Source organism: Microcaecilia unicolor, chromosome 3 (assembly GCF_901765095.1).
Source record: "Microcaecilia unicolor chromosome 3, aMicUni1.1, whole genome shotgun sequence".
NCBI classification, from domain to species: Eukaryota; Metazoa; Chordata; class Amphibia; order Gymnophiona; family Siphonopidae; genus Microcaecilia; species Microcaecilia unicolor.
The window spans coordinates 458822394-458841745 of NC_044033.1; the positions used below are offsets into that span (position 1 = coordinate 458822394).

General features: G+C 41.9%; 1 protein-coding gene across 1 annotated transcript in view; it reads right to left on the minus strand.

Moving 5' to 3' along the window:
• Positions 1-19352, minus strand: part of GCLC (glutamate-cysteine ligase catalytic subunit) — a 188987-nt gene that overhangs the window by 7804 nt on the left and 161831 nt on the right. Inside the window, 3 exon segments of the mRNA XM_030198967.1 lie at positions 10286-10406; positions 15553-15656; positions 15737-15818. Coding sequence (XP_030054827.1) covers positions 10286-10406; positions 15553-15656; positions 15737-15818 — 307 coding nt within the window.

The following is a 19352-nucleotide window of genomic DNA, read 5'->3' on the forward strand; positions in this document are numbered from 1 at the left end:
TAGATGTTATTAAATATAATTTTCCTGATATATAGTATATAATGCCTCCATATTGTGGACTAAAGATGAGAAATAGATCAAGATTTTCCTTTTCTTTGATGAAAAAATTATTTTATGTTATGAATGATTAATAGTCATCTTTGCTGATTTCAAGAATTGTACTTGAATTAAAATGTTAAAAGTGATAAATAAAGAAATAAAAAAAAAAAAAAAAAAAAAAAAAAAAAAGAAAAAGGGCAAGCTGGCCGCGTCGAAAAACAAAGGAAACTTAAAAAGGGGCAAAAAAGAAAAAAAAACTACAGGAGTTTTTTTTTAAAACTGTAAATTCTAACAAAAAAAGAAAAAAAAAAGACAAAAGTCAATGCAGAAAACTCTTTCCCGGGCCGGAGAGGAGCGGGGAAAAACTCGACTGCACCTCACCACGGAGAAAAAATAACTGAGCGGGAATGCTTACGCGACGGGCGGAAAGACGGCCACGCATGCGCAGTGTACGCTCACCAGAAGACTCTGGAAAAGTTTATTATATTTTGCTTGAAAAATTGCCGTCCGATTTCCGGGCCGACACGGATGTCGACCCATATGTGAGAACAAGCAGTTTGCTTGTCCTCGGAGAATTGAGTATACAGCGATGTGTTTGTTTGTTCTTCAATATGTTTTCAGTTATAAGGAATGATTCTAACTGTGCCTGTAGTCTAAGTAAAATAGTACAAGATCTGCAAACCCTGATTTTAGAGGAAAACTTGGATACTGTTGCCATTACAGAGACGTGGTTCAATGAGTCCCATGAATGGGATGTGACCATACCAGGCTGTAATCTTTTTAGGAAAGACAGGGCAGGCCAAAGAGGTGGAGGAGTGGCACTGTATGTTAGAGACAATATCAGAGCGGTTGAAATGTGGAGAACTTGGAGAAAAGAAGAAGCTTTATGGATCGTCCTGGAAAGAGAAGATGGAATCTGTATCCACACAGGGATCATCTACAGACCTCCAGAACAAACAGAGAAACAAGGATCTGATAGAAGATATTCAAAAGACTGGTATGAAAGGAGAGGTGCAACTGTTGGGAGATTTCAACTTGCCTGATTTGGATTGGAACGTCCTGTCGGTAGAATCGGAAAGTAGGGAGATCATGGATGCCTGTCAAAGTGCCTTGTTCAAAGTGTGACGGAACCCTCGAGGGAAGGGTCGATGCTGGATGAAGTGCTCATGAATGAAGTGTTTCCAATATCCAGGTGAGTGCCCACCTATGTAATAGTGATCTTCACATGATATGGTCTGGCAGAGTGTGGACGCACAAAACTCAAATTACTGTTATTTCAGACAGACATACTGATTTTGTTAAAATGGAGGAATACCTGAAGGAGCTATTTGGGAAGGCGTAGGAGAAGTGGAAAATCAGTGGTCCAAGCTAAAGGATGCTATAAATATGGCAACTGATCTTTACACAAGGAAAGTAAACAAAAACAAGAGAAGCAGGAAGCCTATATGGTTCTCCAAACAAGTAGCTGAAAAAATAAGAGCAAAAGAAGCTTTGTTCAAGAAACACAGAAAAACACAATCAGAGGATCATGGAAAAGATTATAGGATTAAACTCAAAGACGTGAAGAGGGAAATACAGCTAGCAAAAGCACAAGAGGAAGAAAAAATGGCTGAAGATGTAAAGAGAAGTGACAAGACATTTTTCAGATATATTGGAGAAAGGAATGGAATGTCAAGAAGATAACGAGAATGGCTATGTGGAGAGTGATGAGGATAAAGCGAACATGCTAAACAACTACTTTTCTTTGGTGTTCCTGGAGGAAAATCCTAGTGAAGGAATGCTGCTGTCTGCTAAGGGAATATATGAGAATGGAAAGGATATTGTACTGTTCACAGAAGAAAACGTTTGGACAAAGCTATGGGGCCAGATGGGATACAACCCAGGATACTGAGGGAGCTCAAGAGAAGTTCTGATGGGACCTCTTAAAGATTTAATAGATCTTTAGAGAAGGGATAAGTTCCGTGGGATTGGAGACGAGCGGATGTGGTCCCTCTTCACAAAAGTGGAGACAGGGAAGAAGTGGGAAACTACAGACCGGTAAGTCTCAGGCTGGTGGTAGGAAAAATAATGGAGTCGCTGCTGAAAGAGAGGACAGTTAACTTTCTAGAAGCCAGCAGGTTACAGGATCCAAGGCAACATGGCTTTACCAAAGGAAAATCCTGCCAAACAAATCTTATTGACTTCTTCGACTGGGTGTTCAAAGAAATGGATGAAGGACATGCGGTAGATGTAATCTACTTGGATTTCAGCAAAGCCTTTGATACGGTCCCTCACAGAAGATTCGTGAATAAGCTGAGACGGCTGAACTTAGGACCACGGCCCGCCACCTTGTCGCATTGTTTCTGAGTCAAGCTAACTAATCTCTCCCCTCCTATTCAGTATCTCTCTTTAGGGTTTCTGCACCCCAACTGCATCACTCTGCACTTCTTTGCAATAAATTTTAACTCAATGAAATTCTTAGGGGTCTAATTGTATTATCTGATAATCAATTCACAATTTCATACCAGTTATTCACTTTCCAGTAATTTATTTTTGAAATTAATAGAGTGCTCAGTGTATGTTTAAGTGCCAAACCTCCGCTTATCACAGAACCAGCATATGTAGCACAACAATCTTAATATCATAGCAGTGGACCCTACCTTTCCCGCCTGTCAATAATCACAAGCTACATATAATTTAACGCTACAAGTTGTAGCTCATAACATCAAATGAACACTGACTGACAATTGCATTATCTCAAAGCAGGTTCATACGTGGTGGTATCCAGTGTCCAATCTCGTAGTGCTGTTGGTTAACAGTGTATCAAAATGTAAATTCAGTGCTCAAAAGTCTTCTCAAGAAGCGTTGTTTCCAAAAGCATTGCTGTTCCCAACGTGGGGTCACGTTTTGCCGTAATGGCATCTTCAAGAAAACATACTAAAACAACAATATAACTCACTGTTATCGCTTCTTTCAAAGTTTTTAATTTATATTAACGTAAGAACATAATTCCGTCTCTTAGCTGTTCAATTTGAAAAACCGCTGCTTGGTCATCCTGGGGGGGTGAATCAATCTCACTTTGAAAGAAGAGATAACAGTGATTTATATTGTTATTATTTTAGTATGTTCTCCTGAAGACGCCATAACGGCGAAATTGGGAACAGCAACACTTTTCAAAACAACAACGCTTCTTGAGAAGACTTTTGAGCACTGAATTCACACTTTGTTAACCAGCAGCACTATGAGATTGGACACTAGATGCCACCACATAAGTAATGCTACAATCTGTAGCTCATAACATCAAAGGAACAGTGACTGAGAACTGCATTAAATTATATGTAGCTTGTGATTATTGGCAGGTGGGAAAGGTAGGGTTCAGTGCTATGATGGTATTAAGATTGTTGTGTTACATGCTGGTTCCGTGATAAGTAGAGGTTTAGCACATCAATATGTTGGAATGTAATTGTATTTTTTACATGCATTGCCTGTCACCTATTATTTCTCTGTGATTACTCTGTGACCTCTGATGTGAATTACTTAGAGAGGTCACACAGCTATGCAACTTCCTGTGGGGGTTAGATGCGGCAGATGCAGCACATGGAGCACATGGAGCACATGGAGCTCATGATCTCTCCTAACCTGAGAGGATCTATGGTGGTGTGAGCATCCATTACCATCTAAGCACATGGAAGGAGCTGATAAGACAAATGTATAGTAATATGTATATATAAGCCTGTCTGATTATAATCTAACTACAAACTGTGAGTAAACAGATGTTTTGTTACTTCAACTTTAAAGTGACTCAGCAGTGAATTATTCAGGGGTGAATGAGAGAGAGATGAAGAAAGAAATTAACATTTCTAAAGCTGAAGCTGTGTGTACTAAAATCTGCTAATTATTTACTACAAATAATCCAACAAAAGGGTTATGGGCCCAGGGCCAGGAATTGAAAAAGAAGAGAAATATTACCAGGCAGAAAAAAAGGCCACATTTTTCTCTTAAGTTTTAAAGGAAAGATTCAGTCTGTCTCTCTCTCCCCCCACACAGCAGACAGAAGGCTAAGAAAATGGCTGAGGGAAGAAATTCACCATTGTTCTATTCTCTCAAGGTGCCTAAATTAACTGAGTTTAATTATCAGCAGTGGGAACTAAGATTCATATGTCTCCTTCGAGCAAATGGATTAAATATATGCTTAGACCAAGACAGAACAGCTGAAAATATGGCTGAATGGGACAATGCAAACTATTATGTGAAGTGCATGCTTTTGGAAGCTCTCTCAGAGAAACAAGCCATATTAGTGGAGGGAAAAGATACACCAAAGGACATTTTATATAAACTGAGAACTATGTATGCAACTACATATGCAAAGCAGCAACCAATTTGGTTGGCAGAGTTGAATGAAACCAAATTAAGGGATAAAAGTAAATGTAATGATCACATTATGCATCTTATGTCTTCATTTCAAAAGCTAGAACTTTCTGGAATTCCCATGTGTGATGCATTGAAAAGAGCATTTCTTTTTACCTCACTATCAAAGAAGTTTGATGTTTTTAGGTCTGTAAATGAGGCCATTGAAGGGCAATCTTTTGAACAGGCAACATCAAAACTAAGGCAGGAATGCATAATAAATGATTCTGAGGAGATGTGTTCTCAAAGCAAGTCAGAGAGAAATGAAACAAATTTCTTGGCAAAGAACAGAGGAAGGCGGAGCTATGGGAAAACTCCACCCAAGGGCAAGCTGATTTGCTACTCATGTGGAAAGGAGGGACATGTATCTAAATGGTGTAAGGAAACACAAAACACTCCCTCTAGCTCACCTAAGCCAATGGAACTAAAGAATTTTCAAACCAGGAAATGTATGAAGGACAAAGATAAACACAAGGGCTTTCTAATGGCAGAAAAATCTTTGACTATGGTAAATAATAATTCAAATGAAAGTACTTGGATTTTGGATTCAGGGAGCACATGCCATTTAACCAATTGTAAAGATTTCTTTCAGGAAATGTGTCCAGAGGAAGGTATTCTTAAAACTGCAAACGCAGGGACTGCTAAGATCCAAGCAAAAGGTATTGGATTCTTAAAATGCAAAGTGTCTAATGAAGTTAAAGAAATTCCTGTAAGTGATGTCTTGTATATTCCCCAAGCAGTTTGCAATATGCTTAGTGTATCTACATTAGATAAGAAGGGATTTGTGATTCATTTGAAAACAGTAAGTGCACAATCTCTAAAAATGATGAAGTGTATGCTGAAGCTTTTATGCATAATGATGTTTATAAGCTGAACATTTCAGGTGAAGCCTCACATATGGCGCAAGTAAGGAAGAATGATGGTAAATGTAGTCTGGAAATCTGGCACCGCCGCCTGGGACATCGTGATTCTAAGGTGATCCAGGATCTTTACAGTAAGCAACTGGCCACCGGCATTCAGATAAGTGAAGATGCTGGTAAAATGGAGAAATGCATAGACTGTGTTACTCAAAAGGGTGTGAGACCCTCATTTCCTGCATACACAGGAAATAGGAGTAATAAAGTGCTGGACTTAATACACAGTGACTTATGTGGACCGTTTAATATCCCATCATTGGGAAATAACAGATTTGTGCTAATATTCTTGGATGATTTCTCTAGATATTGTGTGGCCTATTTGCTGAAAGAGAAAAGTCAAGTCACAGACATGCTGAAGAAATACGTAGCCATGGTGAGCAATAAATTTGAAAGAAAACCAAAGGTTCTTCAGACCGACAATGGTGGTGAGTTCACTTCACAAAGCATGCGCACATTTCTAGAACAAGAAGGCATTCAACATATCACAACAGTAGCTTATACACCAGAGCAAAATTCTGTTGCAGAGAGAAAATTTAGGTCACTTGTGGAAATGACCAGATGTATGCTGTCAGATAGCAATCTCCCTAAAAGACTATGGGGGGAAGCCATTCTCACAGCAGTGTACCTACAAAACAGAATGCCAACTAAAGGCGCTGAGCGCACACCACATGAGACATGGCATGGTAGGAAGCCAAACCTGTCACACATAAGAACATTTGGAAGTACAGCATATGCTCATGTACCAAAGCAAAGAAGGCATAAGCTGGATTCCACAACAGAAAGGGGCATTTTAGTTGGCTATGCTCCAGGACACAAAGGATATAGAATTTTGAATCTGAAAACTGGCATTGTTGGCATAAGACATGTTACATATTTTGATGAAAACAAAAGGGTTGATAAAGGCTGGATTATCCCAGATGAGCCTGATCATCCAGAATATGAAACTAGAACCATAATAGACATGCCAGTGTATATAAATGCCATACCAAGGCAGATGTCTGAAAGCAACTCACCTGTATCTAACGAGGAACAGGCAGAGGAAGCAGACACAGAAAGGATCATTGAAGAAGACAGTACAGTTGGAGAAGGGGAATCAATTGGAGAAGGACTCTCAGATTTAGAGGATGCGGAAAGGTCAGACCAACCTGTTGTCAGACGCTCATCCAGGGAAAACAAAGGTGTTCCACCCCCAAGACTGTCTTACCTAACAAAGTCAGCAGAAGCTCAAGAGCCCTTAACATGGGATGAGATTGAGAAAATGCCAGCAGAAGAAGCTGCTGAATGGCATAAAGCTGCACAAGAAGAAATTGATGCATTGGATAAAAATAATACTTGGATTCTTACAAAATTACCTCCTGGCAAGAAAGCTATAGGATGCAAATGGGTATTCAAGTTAAAAAGGAATGCACAAGGAAAAGTGGAAAGGTATAAAGCCAGATTAGTCGCAAAGGGATATCTTCAAAAATATGGAGAAGATTTTGATGAAGTGTTTGCACCTGTAGTGAAACACACGACAATCAGAACACTTCTGAGCATTGCAGTCTCAAAAGGCATGCAAGTCAACCACATTGATGTGAAAACAGCATTTCTTCATGGAGAAATAACTGAAGACTTGTACATGGAACAGCCAACAGGTTTCATAAATACAAAACAAAGACAGCTAGTGTGTAAATTAAACAAAGGTCTTTATGGATTAAAGCAAAGTGCAGAATGTTGGAATGAAAAATTGCATGAAATATTGACAAATTTAGGATTTAAGCAAGGTGAAGCAGATAAATGCTTGTACACTAGGTGCACAAATGGACAATATGCATACATTTTAGCTTTTGTTGATGATCTGCTCATTGCAAGCAAAAGTGAGCAAGAGTACAAGGACATTGTAAAGTGTTTAAATCTCAATGTTGAGATAAAAGAACTTGGTAATGTGTCATACTATCTTGGTATAGAAATTGAGAAACAAAATGATGGTTCTTATCTTCTAAGCCAGAAGCAGAAAATAAATGAGCTTATTGAAAGTTTAGGTATGCAAGATGCCCAAGTTGTAAGCACTCCCATGATCACTGATTTTCTGAAGGATGAAACAGTAAGAGAACCTTTACCAGATAACATCCAATATAGATCAGCCATAGGTAAGCTTTTATATCTAGCTACCACATACAGGGCTGATATAGCAAATGCAGTAGGAATTTTGAGCAGAAGGGTCAGCTCACCTACCAAATCAGATTGGACTGCAGTTAAAAGGATGGTAAGGTATTTAAAGGGTACCATTGATTGTAAATTAAAGATTTCAGCCAATAGTAATCCAAAACTAATATGTTACTGTGATTCAGATTGGGCAGGGGATCATTCTGATTATAAATCCACAAGTGGATATGTGTTTATGTATGGAAATGTACAAATTTCATGGGCCAGTCATAAACAAAGTATTGTGAGTTTGTCTTCTACAGAAGCTGAATATGTGGCCGTATCGGAAGCGTGCAGAGAACTGATGTGGATTGAAAAAACTTTTGCTGGATTTTGGAATAGCTGAAAAGAGACCAATCCAGATAATGGAAGATAATCAGAGCTGCATCCGACTGTCACAGAATGACAAGGTTCAGTCACGCACCAAGCACATCGCAACGAAATACCACAACGTGCGAGAGTTGGTGAAAGAAGGGGTCATCAGTCTACACTATTGTCACACCAGTGAGATGACAGCTGACATCATGACCAAACCGTTACCCAGAGAACATTTTGTGAATCTGCGTATAAAGCTTGGACTTTGTATGAATAAATAATTGCATGACAGTTATGCATGAGAAGGGGTTTGTTGGAATGTAATTGTATTTTTTACATGCATTGCCTGTCACCTATTATTTCTCTGTGATTACTCTGTGACCTCTGATGTGAATTACTTAGAGAGGTCACACAGCTATGCAACTTCCTGTGGGGGTTAGATGCGGCAGATGCAGCACATGGAGCACATGGAGCACATGGAGCTCATGATCTCTCCTAACCTGAGAGGATCTATGGTGGTGTGAGCATCCATTACCATCTAAGCACATGGAAGGAGCTGATAAGACAAATGTATAGTAATATGTATATATAAGCCTGTCTGATTATAATCTAACTACAAACTGTGAGTAAACAGATGTTTTGTTACTTCAACTTTAAAGTGACTCAGCAGTGAATTATTCAGGGGTGAATGAGAGAGAGATGAAGAAAGAAATTAACATTTCTAAAGCTGAAGCTGTGTGTACTAAAATCTGCTAATTATTTACTACAAATAATCCAACACAATATACACTGAGCACGCTATTAATTTCAAAAATAAATTTTATAAATATTTGCAGTAAATTACTAGAAAGTGAATAACTGGTATGAAATTGTGAATTGATTATCAGATAATACGATTAGATCCCTAAGAATTTTATTGCGTTAAAATTTAATGCCAAGAGCAGAGTGATGCACTTGGGGTGCAGAAACTCTAAAGAGAGATATTGGATAGGAGGGGAGAGATCAGTAAGCTCGATTCCAGAGAGAGACCTTGGGGTGTTGGTGTCTGAGGATCTGAAGGTTAAGAAACAATGCGACAAGGCGGCGACCATGGCCAGAAGGATATTAGGCTGCATAGGGAGGGGTATAACCAGCAGAAGAAAGGAGGTGTTGATGCCCCTCTACAAGTCGTTGGTGAGGCTCCACTTGGAGTATTGTGTTCAGTGTTGGAAGCCGTATCTTGCTAAAGATGTAAAAAAGCTGGAAGCGGTGCAAAGAAAAGCTACAAAAATGGTATGGGATTTGCATTGCAAACCGTACGAGGAGAGACTTGCCGACCTGACCATGTATACCTTGGGAGGAAAGAAGAAAGAGGGGTGACACAATATGGACGTTCAAATATTTGAGAGGTGTTAATCCACAAACCTTTTCCGGAGACGGGAAAGAGGTAGAACTAGGGGACATGAATTGAGGTTGAAGGGGGGCAGACTCAGGAGTAATGTCAGGAAGTATTTTTTTCACGGAAAGGGTAGTGGATACAAGGAATGCCCTCCCGCGGGAGGTGGTGGAGATGAAAATGGTAATGGAATTCAAACAAGCGTGGGATAAACACAAAGGAATCCTGTTTTAGAAGGAATGGATCCACAGAATCTTAGCAGAGATTGGGTGGCAACACTGGTAATTGGGAAGCAAAATCAGTGCTGGGCAGACTTCCATGTCTGTGCACTGATCATGACTGAATAGTTATGGATGGGTTGGAGTGTAAATTTTAAGAGGCTTAGACATTAGCTTCAGAACTCTTAGTACAAGAACAGTGCTGGACAGACTTCTATGGTCTGTGCCCTGAGAATGTCGAGGACAAATCAAACTCAGGTATACATATAAAGTATTGCATACCATGTAAAATGAGTTTATCTTGTTGGGCAGACTGGATGGATGTTACAGGTCCTTTATCTGCTATCATTTACTATGTTACTATAACTTGATTCTTCAAAGACTTTGGACCAATGGTACTTAAATTCAACAACAAAGGAATGATCACATGAAAAAAAAAAAGCTTTTTAACGTTCTCTCTTCTGTAAAATGTTAAATCTGCACCTTTAAACTGGCAAAAAATGTCAGCGGAGGAAAAAGCTCAAGGAACTAATTTCATATGTGTTATTTTCAATCATTTTGCATGTATGTAGTGGAAGGTGTGGATAAAGATCATCAAGTAAATTGCAGGTTGCATTTTAGGGTCATAGTTACTGCTGCTGATTACTGGCATAATTTAATTGCAGCATTCCAAAATGTATTTGCCCATTATGATTTAATGTCTAAAAGCAAATTGTCAATGGTAAAATTGTAAATACACAACAAAGATTGCAGTTGTTTGAAGTCTAGCAGATTGTTGTGCTGGCTCCTAGATCCAAAGAAAATCTAGAGACTCAATTTAAATGGTATAATTCAAAGTACTTAATTCATACCTGATGCTCTCTTTTTAATTAATTTCAGATATTTCAATATGGTACATCTTGTGTCCACATCCACCTCCATGTTTTCAAGGTAAGAGTTCAGAATTGGTATTAAACCAGGAAATAAGCCTTCCTAAAAAATATATATTTTTATTGTCAACAGATTACTACAAAGGAATACATAGTAAATACAAATTGTGTAAAATTTATTCGTTTATGACATTTATATCCCGCATTAGCCTGAGTAGAACTCAGGTTCAATTTGGCTTACATAACAATTAGAAAAGCACGAACATGTTCAAAATATATTAATAGAACGTAAAATACATCATAAAATGTTAGGCCAGTAAATCTTCGGTTAGGAACAGATGTAATTAAATACTAAGAGCCCTGTTTACTAAGGTACGCTAGTGTTTTTAGAGCACACTAACGCTAGAGAACCCATATATTCCTAAAAATGCTAGAGCAGCTATAGCACAGCTTAGTAAATAGGGCCCTTAGTAATTTAAGCTACATAATTGAAATATGGAGAAAAAAGGTTAAGGGTTAGGATTAACTGGGTTAGACAGGAGTAGTGGGAGGTAGGATGAAGTAAAAATTAATGCCATGAGTTTTCAGAGTGCTTATTTCCTTAAAGGCTAGACTGAAGAAGTGAGTTTAGACTTTGGAATAACTATAGGTGCAGTGGCGTACCAAGGGGGGGGCGGTCCGCCCCGGGTGTCAGTGGGTGGGGGGGGGGGGGGGGGGGGGGGGGGGGTGATCCGCTTCGCTCCCGCTGCTCCCACCCTACCTTTAAAAAAAGTTTTTTGAAGCGTCGTTGCAGGCAGCGCCTCGCGTCTGCCCTGCAGAAGTAAATCTCTTTGCTTCGAAGTTCGTCGTCGTCGGGCCTCACTATGTCCCGCCCTCGCGGAAATAGGAAGTTTCCTCAGAGGAGGGCGGGACATAGTGAGGCCCCACGACGACGAACTTCGAAGCGAAGAGATTTACTTCTGCAGGGCAGACGCGAGGCGCTGCCTGCAACAACGCTTCAAAATAATTTTTTTAAAGGTAGGGTGGGAGCAGGAGAGTCGGGTCGGGGTCCTCAGATGGGAGAGGGGTATTGTGGGGGTTCTCACATGGGGAGGGGGTTTTCATATGGGAGAAGGGGACTGAGTGGGGAGGGGGGTCTCAGATGGGAGAGGGGTGTTGTGGGGGTTCTCACATGGGGAGGGGAGGGTTTTTTTTATATGGGAGAAGGGGACTGGGGTGGGGAGGGGGCTCTCAGATGGGAGAGGGGTGTTCTGGGGGTTCTTAGATGGGGAGGGGGTTTTCAGATGGGAGAAGGGGACTGGAGTGGGGAGGGGGGTCTCAGATGGGAGAGGGGTGTTGTGGGGGTTCTCACATGGGGAGGGGAGGGGTTTTTTATATGGGAGAAGGAGACTGGGGTGGGGAGGGGGTTCTCAGATGGGAGAGGGGTGTTCTGGGGGTTCTTAGATGGGGAGGGGGTTTTCAGATGGGAGAAGGGGACTGGAGTGGGGAAGGGGTTTCCAGATGGGAGAAGGGGACTGGGGTGGGGAGGAGGTTCTCAAATGGTAGAGGAGAGGGGTGTTCTGGGGGGTTCTCAGATGGGAGAAGGGGTGGGGAGGGGTTCTCAGATGGGAGGAGGGGGCTCTCAAATAGGAGAAGGGGGCTGGAACTGGGGTCTGAGAAGGGGTCATGATGGAAAATGGGGCATGCCTGGGTCAGGTGGGAGAATGGGTCGGGCTGAAAAGGGGGGCAAGGCATGTGGATGAAGGTGGCTGAAACTGGGGGCTGAAGGAGGGTAGGTGGGATAAGGGGGCTAGTACTGGGACTGGGGGCTGAAAGGCAGCAGGGGCTGAAATTGTGGGGACTGGGGGCTGAAAAGGAGACAGGGAGAAGTGGCTGGGGCTGAAGCTCAGGACTGGTGACAGAAAAGGGCTGGGGTTGAAACTGGGGGCTAAAAAGGGAACAGGGAGAAGTGGCTGGGGGCTAAAGCTCGGGACTGGTGGGAGAAAAGGACTGGGGCTGAAACTGGGGACAGATCCTGGATGGAAGGGGGAGTGAGAGGGAGGGCAGACCCTAGATGGATGGGAGAGGGAGGGCAAATGGTGGATTGAGCGGACAGAGAGAACGGGCAGACAGTGGATGGAAGCGATAGAAGGGGGAGAGAGAGAGAGAGGGCAGACAGGGGCAGATGGTGGATGGAAGGGGCAGAGATAGAGGGCAGATGTAGATGGGAGAGAGGGCAGACATTGGATGGAGGGGACAGCAGAGAGGGCAGACACTGGATGGCAGAGAGAGAAGAAAGACAGATGCTGGATGGAAGGAAGACAGTGAAAAGAAGATGAGGAAAGCAGAAACCAGAGACAACAAACTGTAAATAAAATATATATTTTTATTTTTTTTGCTTTAGGATAAAGTAGTATTGTAGCTGTGTTAATGTTTATAATAGAACATGTAAACAAGGTAATCTTTTTATTGGACTAATTTTAATACATTTTGGCTAACTTTCGGAGAACAAAACCCCCTTCCTCAGGTCCGGATAGGATATTGTAACAACACTATACTGTATTGACCTGAGGAAGGATGTTTTGGCCTCTGAAAGCTAAATGTATTAGTCCAATAAAATGGTATTATTTTATTTTCTACATTTGTTTTATTTCTATTTGTTAATTTGTAAAGTGGTGATTGGTACTTGTTAGTTTTTTCAAATTTACATCTGCTGTCTTTATGTTTTGCACAGTACTAGGGGACATTTTCTGTTTCTGTGGTGTTGCATTGTATGCAGAGTCTGGCATCTTGGGGGTTCAGTTTAATTTTTGTCTAAATAGAAAGTTTATTATTGCTTATTCTATAGTGGATTAGGGTGTATCTGTGTTTGTGAAAAAGACATGGCTTTCGGTTGGCATTGACTGTGCAAGATGGACGATCTGTGTTATTCTGCCTGGTTTTGTTTTACAGTAGGTGAATTGATGTTCTAGTGCTCACTGTAGTGTTTAAGATGCTTTCCTTTTCCTTGTGTAACTTGTAGAAATTACTGCTGTCGCGGCCCTGAGGTCACTCGGGTGGAGGTGAGCTCTCGAGTTCTCCCGAGCTCTATGAGGCCCAGGAAATAACCGCGCACCCCGAATCTTCACCTGCGGCGACCGCCGTTCACCGAGGGTTGAGCCCTCAGCTGCGGGCGGCCAGCAGGACTGCTGGAACCACGGGGCGACGGCTGGCCTGGCTGGCTGTGGGTACAGAGTCTTTGGTAACGTGGCTTAACCGGACGGTTCGATGACAACAGGAACAAACGCAGTCTTGGAAATAGCTAGCAGGACGGCTAGCCGGCTTGAGAACAAAACACGGTCTTGGGAGGGGCTAGCAGGACGGCTAGCAGGCTTGAGATCCAAACACAGTCTTGGAAGGGGCTAGCAGGACGGCTAGCAGACTTGAGAACACAACACAGTCTTGGAAATGGCTAGCAGGACGGCTAGCAGACTTGAGAACAAAACACAGTCTTGGAAATGGCTAGCAGGACGGCTAGCAGACTTGAGAACAAAACACAGTCTTGGAAATGGCTAGCAGGACGGCTAGCAGACTTGAGAACAAAACACAGTCTTGGAAATGGCTAGCAGGACGGCTAGCAGACTTGAGAACAAAACACAGTCTTGGAAATGGCTAGCAGGACGGCTAGCAGGCTTGAGATCCAAACACAGTCTTGGAAGGAGCTAGCAGGACGGCTGGCAGACACGAGGCACGAACACCGTCTTGGAAACCGCTAGCTCGAGGGCTTCGAACAAGGAAACGGAAGCATCGGTTCCCCTCCGTGCTTCCGTTTAAATCCCCCGCTTGTTCTGGCTGGGGAACCGCTGGGCCAATCCTCTCCGCCCCAGCCGGTAACGGGGACCGGATTGGTCCCTCTGTCCAATGGGCGGAGTTCCTCTGACGATGCGCCAATCCGGCGCAAGTGGGCGGAGCCTCCTCGCTGGTCCTGCCACAGCGAGGAGGACGCTGACGCCGGCGCCGCCATCTTGTCCGGCGGATCCCTTTCCCCGAGACCGGCGCTAGTTCCCCTGGGTCGCCGGCCTCGGGGCAACCAGCCGTCGCGGCGATCCTCAGGGCAACCTTCCCCCGTCGGCCCGCGCTCCCCGGACGCCCCAGCCCCCCGCTCCGATTCGCGGGGCGCCAGGTAAGGGCCCGGAACGGGACAACTGCTTATGGTATGCTAGAATTGCTCTATAGGTCCTGAGTGTTTTGTATTCTCGGCATGCCTAGTACTAGATTTTGGAGAGGGGGGGGGGTGTTAAAAAATGACCGGCCCCGGGTGTCAACTACCCTAGGTACGCCACTGTATAGGTGCATTTGATGGTTTTAGGTAAGGCTTTCCAAATTTTAGAGCCTTGATATGAAAAGTTAGCAGTGTGGACTGTTTTGTAGGTTACTTTCCTACAATTCAAGAAATGTAGGATAAGATATGCTCTAGATGATGTAGAGGCATTACGTGAGGGTAATTCAATGAGACTGTTCATGTATATTGGGGCCATAGCTGAAATGATATTTTATCTTTTATTGGTAGCCAATGCAAATCATACAGAAGGGGAGTTGCTTTGGTGAAGTGTGGGAGTCTGAATATGAGACATGCGGCAGTGTTTTGAGCCGTTTGAATTCTTTGGAGGAGATCCCCTTTAAGTCCTGCGTAAATAGTTGCAGTAATCAAATTTTGTTAGGACAAGGATACAGAAAACTAATTTTGCGAAGAATGGTCTTAATCTCCTCAATTTCCATAATGAATTGAAGACACTTGAGACCACTTTGGAAATTTGGTTATCTAGAGTGAGGAATTGGTCAATTGTGACTCCTAAGATTTTCGTAGTTGTGTCAAGGGGATATGTAATGTTCTGAACTACTCTTAATGGACTATTCTGACTGAACTTTCTGATCACACCACACTACCTACTTGTTGACTATTCTGTCTGAACTTTCCTATCACAACAAACTTCCTCCAATATGTAACCTGTTTATATTGATGCCATTGTAAGCCACATTGAAACTACTAATAGATGGGAAAACATGGGATATAAATGCAATAACAATAAATGATTTAAGATTTATAGTGTGATGAGGATTAGTAACTATTAGTTTTATTAGTATTATTTTAATTTGAGATTGGATGCCCAAGATTCCATTAGAGAGTAGTAGAGATATCTAATTTGATATGAGTAATTTCATTTATTGCTTTAGTGTATAGAATATAGATAGCAATATCGTCTGCATAAATGAATAAAATCCAAAGTTACCTTTCCATTGATGATTGTATCAATGCTCATTAAAGCATACTCTTCTGCACCTGTCTCAGTACCGTTCTGGGCTGCTCCACAGTCCTCAACAACTGCATTACCAGCTTTTGTAAAGAAAGTAAATTCTCTCAATATTTTTAGTTTACCATTCTCACAAAGTGAATGCAAGTACTACATACAGTACCTTTACAAATGTCTTTTCTAAAATAAAACATTCCCTGCCGAACAGCATCCCGTTTTTGGGCAACTTTCATATTTTCATCAACCTAGCAAAAGAAAACATTAAAATACACAATTATTTATGCTGATTAATTGGTGGGAGCTCTGACACATACTAATGGAAAAAATTCTGCCCAATGAAAGCAGAATATTTCAATCTTAATACTTAAAAAAAAAATCCTTAGAACATCTGTAGTGCATGGGAAACTTTACATCCATATCTTTCCCAATTAGATAGAAGAACTTAGCTCTGAGAGTTTTGAAAATCAAGTTACTTACCTGCAAGCAGGTGTCTTCTCATGGACAGAAGGGTACAAGCCCTCACATCTTGGTGGTACCATCCATTAGAACTTACTCAAATAGCTTTCACAGGTAAGCTAATTTCTAGAAGCTTTTGACCAACTGACCATATATATGCCACACTTCCTGCCCTGTTGTCACATGTGACCTTCTCAGTTTGCATTAAGCTTGGGGAGTACAACTCGAGGAGGTGGATGAGTACGTGAGAACTTACCATTCTACTTGATAATCATAGAAAATTAAGTTACTTACATTTTGCTGGTATTTTCCATAAACAGTATGATACAAGTTCTCACATATAGGACCTGTGCAGCCTCTAACACCAAAAAAAAGGGGGGGGGGGATGAGAAACCTGCCAATAGGCCATTTTCATAGGGGGGGGGGGGGCAGAGTTGGTACTAAAACCTCAAATTAGATCTTGGCAGATAGATTGACCAAATCTACTATCACATCAGGAATTTCTTAATAGTAATTGAGATATGAATGTATGGAAGTATGGGACTGCAGTCCATGTCACAGCCTTACACATCACCTCCATAGAGACCAACTTGGAGATATCACGAGTCTTGACATGACTCAAAGGTCAAGTCTGCTTGAGCACAAGCAAAGGAGATATAGTCTGCTAGCTAGCCAATCTGATGTATGCTCAGCAATGGCAGCCTCAGGTTTATTAAGAATGAGAGAAAAACAAAAAGCTAAGGGTTTTAGTCCACTCGAAGTAGTTGGCCAACACTTATTTGCACCCAAGGTATGAGAGATACATTCACTATAGCGGGCAGATGGCTTAGGAAAGCATGTTAACAGAACGACTGGCTAAGATGGAAATCTGATAGCAGCTTAGAAGGAATCTGGGTGTACACAGAACCATCCTACTGTAGAAAAACCTGGAAGTGGGTGTCAGTCATCAAGGCCTTGAACTCGTTAACTCAGCAAGCAAAAATGATCAGCAAAAAAAAAAAAAAAAAAAACAACAGCAGCTTTCAGGTCAGGTACTTAAAGGTAAGTACATAAGTAATGCCACACTGAGAAAAGACCAAGGGTCCATTGAGCCCAGCATCCTGTCCACGACAGCGGCCAATCCAGGCCAAGGGCACCTGGCAAGCTTCCCAAACGTACAAACATTCTATACATGTTATTCCTGGAATTGTGGATTTTTCCCAAGTCCATTTAGTAGTGGTTTATGGACTTGTTCTTTAGGAAACCGTCTAACCCCTTTCACGTTCTCCGGCAATGAATTCCAGAGTTTAATTATGCATTGGGTGAAGAAAAACTTTCTCCGATTTGTTTTAAATTTACTACACTGTAGTTTCATTGCATGTCCCCTAGTCCTAGTATTTTTGGAAAGCGTGAACAGATGCTTCACATCCACCTGTTCCACTCCACTCATTATTTTATATATCTCTATCATGTCTCCCCTCAGCCATCTCTTCTTCAAGCTGAAAAGCCCTAGCCTCCTTAGTCTTTCTTCATAGGAAAGTCGTCCCATCCCCGCTATCATTTTAGTCGCCCTTCGCTGCACCTTTTCCAATTCTACTATATCTTTCTTGAGATGCGGTGACCAGAATTGAACACAATACTCAAGGTGCGGTCGCACCATGGAGCGATACAACGGCATTAACACATCCTCACACCTGTTTTCCATACCTTTCCTAATAATACTCAACATTCTATTCGCTTTCCTAGCCGCAGCAGCACACTGAGCAGAAGGTTTCAGTGTATTATCGATGACACCCAGATCCCTTTCTTGGTCTGTAACTTCTAACATGGAAACTTGCATGACGTAGCTATAATTCGGGTTCTTTTTTCCCACATGCATCACCTTGCACTTGCTCACATTAAACGTCATCTGCCATTTAGTCTCCCAGTCTCGTAAGGTCCTTCTGTAATTTTTCACAATCCTGTTGCGAGTTAACGACTTTGAATAACTTTGTGTCATCAGCAAATTTAATTACCTCGCTAGTTACTCCCATCTCTAAATCATTTATAAATATATTAAAAAGCAGCAGTCCTAGCACAGACCTCTGAGGAACCCCACTAACTACCCTTCTCCATTGTGAATAGTGCCCATTTAACCCCACTCTCTGTTTCCTATCCTTCAACCAGTTTTTAATCCACAATAGGACATTTCCTCCTATCTCATGGCCCTCCAATTTCCTCTGTAGCCTTTCATGAGGTACCTTGTCAAACGCCTTTTGAAAATCCAGATACACGATATCAACCAGCTCCCCTTTGTCCACATGTTTTTTTACTCCTTCAAAGAACTGAAGTAAATTGGTCTGGCAAGATTTCCCCACACAAAAGCCGTGCTGACTTGGTCTCAGTAAGCCATGTCCTTGGATGTGCTCTGTAATTTTGTTTTTGATAATAGCCTATACCATTTTCCCTGGCACAGACGTCAGACTCACAGGTCTATAATTTCCTGGATCTCCCCTGGAACCTTTTTTGAAAGTCAGCATTACATTGGCCACCCTCCAATCTTCCGGTACCACGCTCGATTTTAAGGATAAATTGCATATCACTAACAGTAGCTCCGCAAGCTCATTTTTCAGTTCTATCAGTACTTTAGGATGAATACCATCCGGTCCAGGAGATTTGCTACTCTTCAGTTTGCTGAACAGCCCCATTACATCCTCCAGGTTTACGGTGAAGTCAGTAAGTTTCTCCGACTTGTCCACTTGAAATACCATTTCCAACACCAAAATCTTCCTCGGTGAAGACCGAAGCAAAGAATTCATTCAATCTCTCCGCTACGTCTTTATCTTCCTTGATCGCCCCTTTTACCCCATAGTCATCCAGCGGCCCAACAGATTCTTTTGCGGGCTTCCTGCTTTTAATATACCGAAAACATTTTTTGCTATGTTTTTTTGCCTCTAATGCTATCTTTTTTTCGTAATCCCTCTTTGCCTTCTTTATCTGCGCCTTGCATTTGCTTTGACACTCCTTATGCCGCTTCTTGTTATTTTCAGACGGTTCCTTCTTCCATTTTCTGAAGGCGTTTCTTTTAGCCCTAATAGCTTCCTTCACCTCACTTTTCAACCACGCCGGCTGTCTTTTGGACTTCCGTCTTTCTTTTCTAATTCGCGGAATATGTTTGGCCTGGGCTGCCAGGATAATATTTTTGAACAGCGTCCATGCCTGTTGTACTGTTTTTACCCTCTCTGTTGCCTCCCTAAGTTTTTTTTAACCCTTATCATAGTCTCCTTTTTTAAAGTTAAACGCTAACGTATTTGTGTTCAATTCTGGTCGCCGCATCTCAAGAAAGATATAGTGGAATTGGAAAA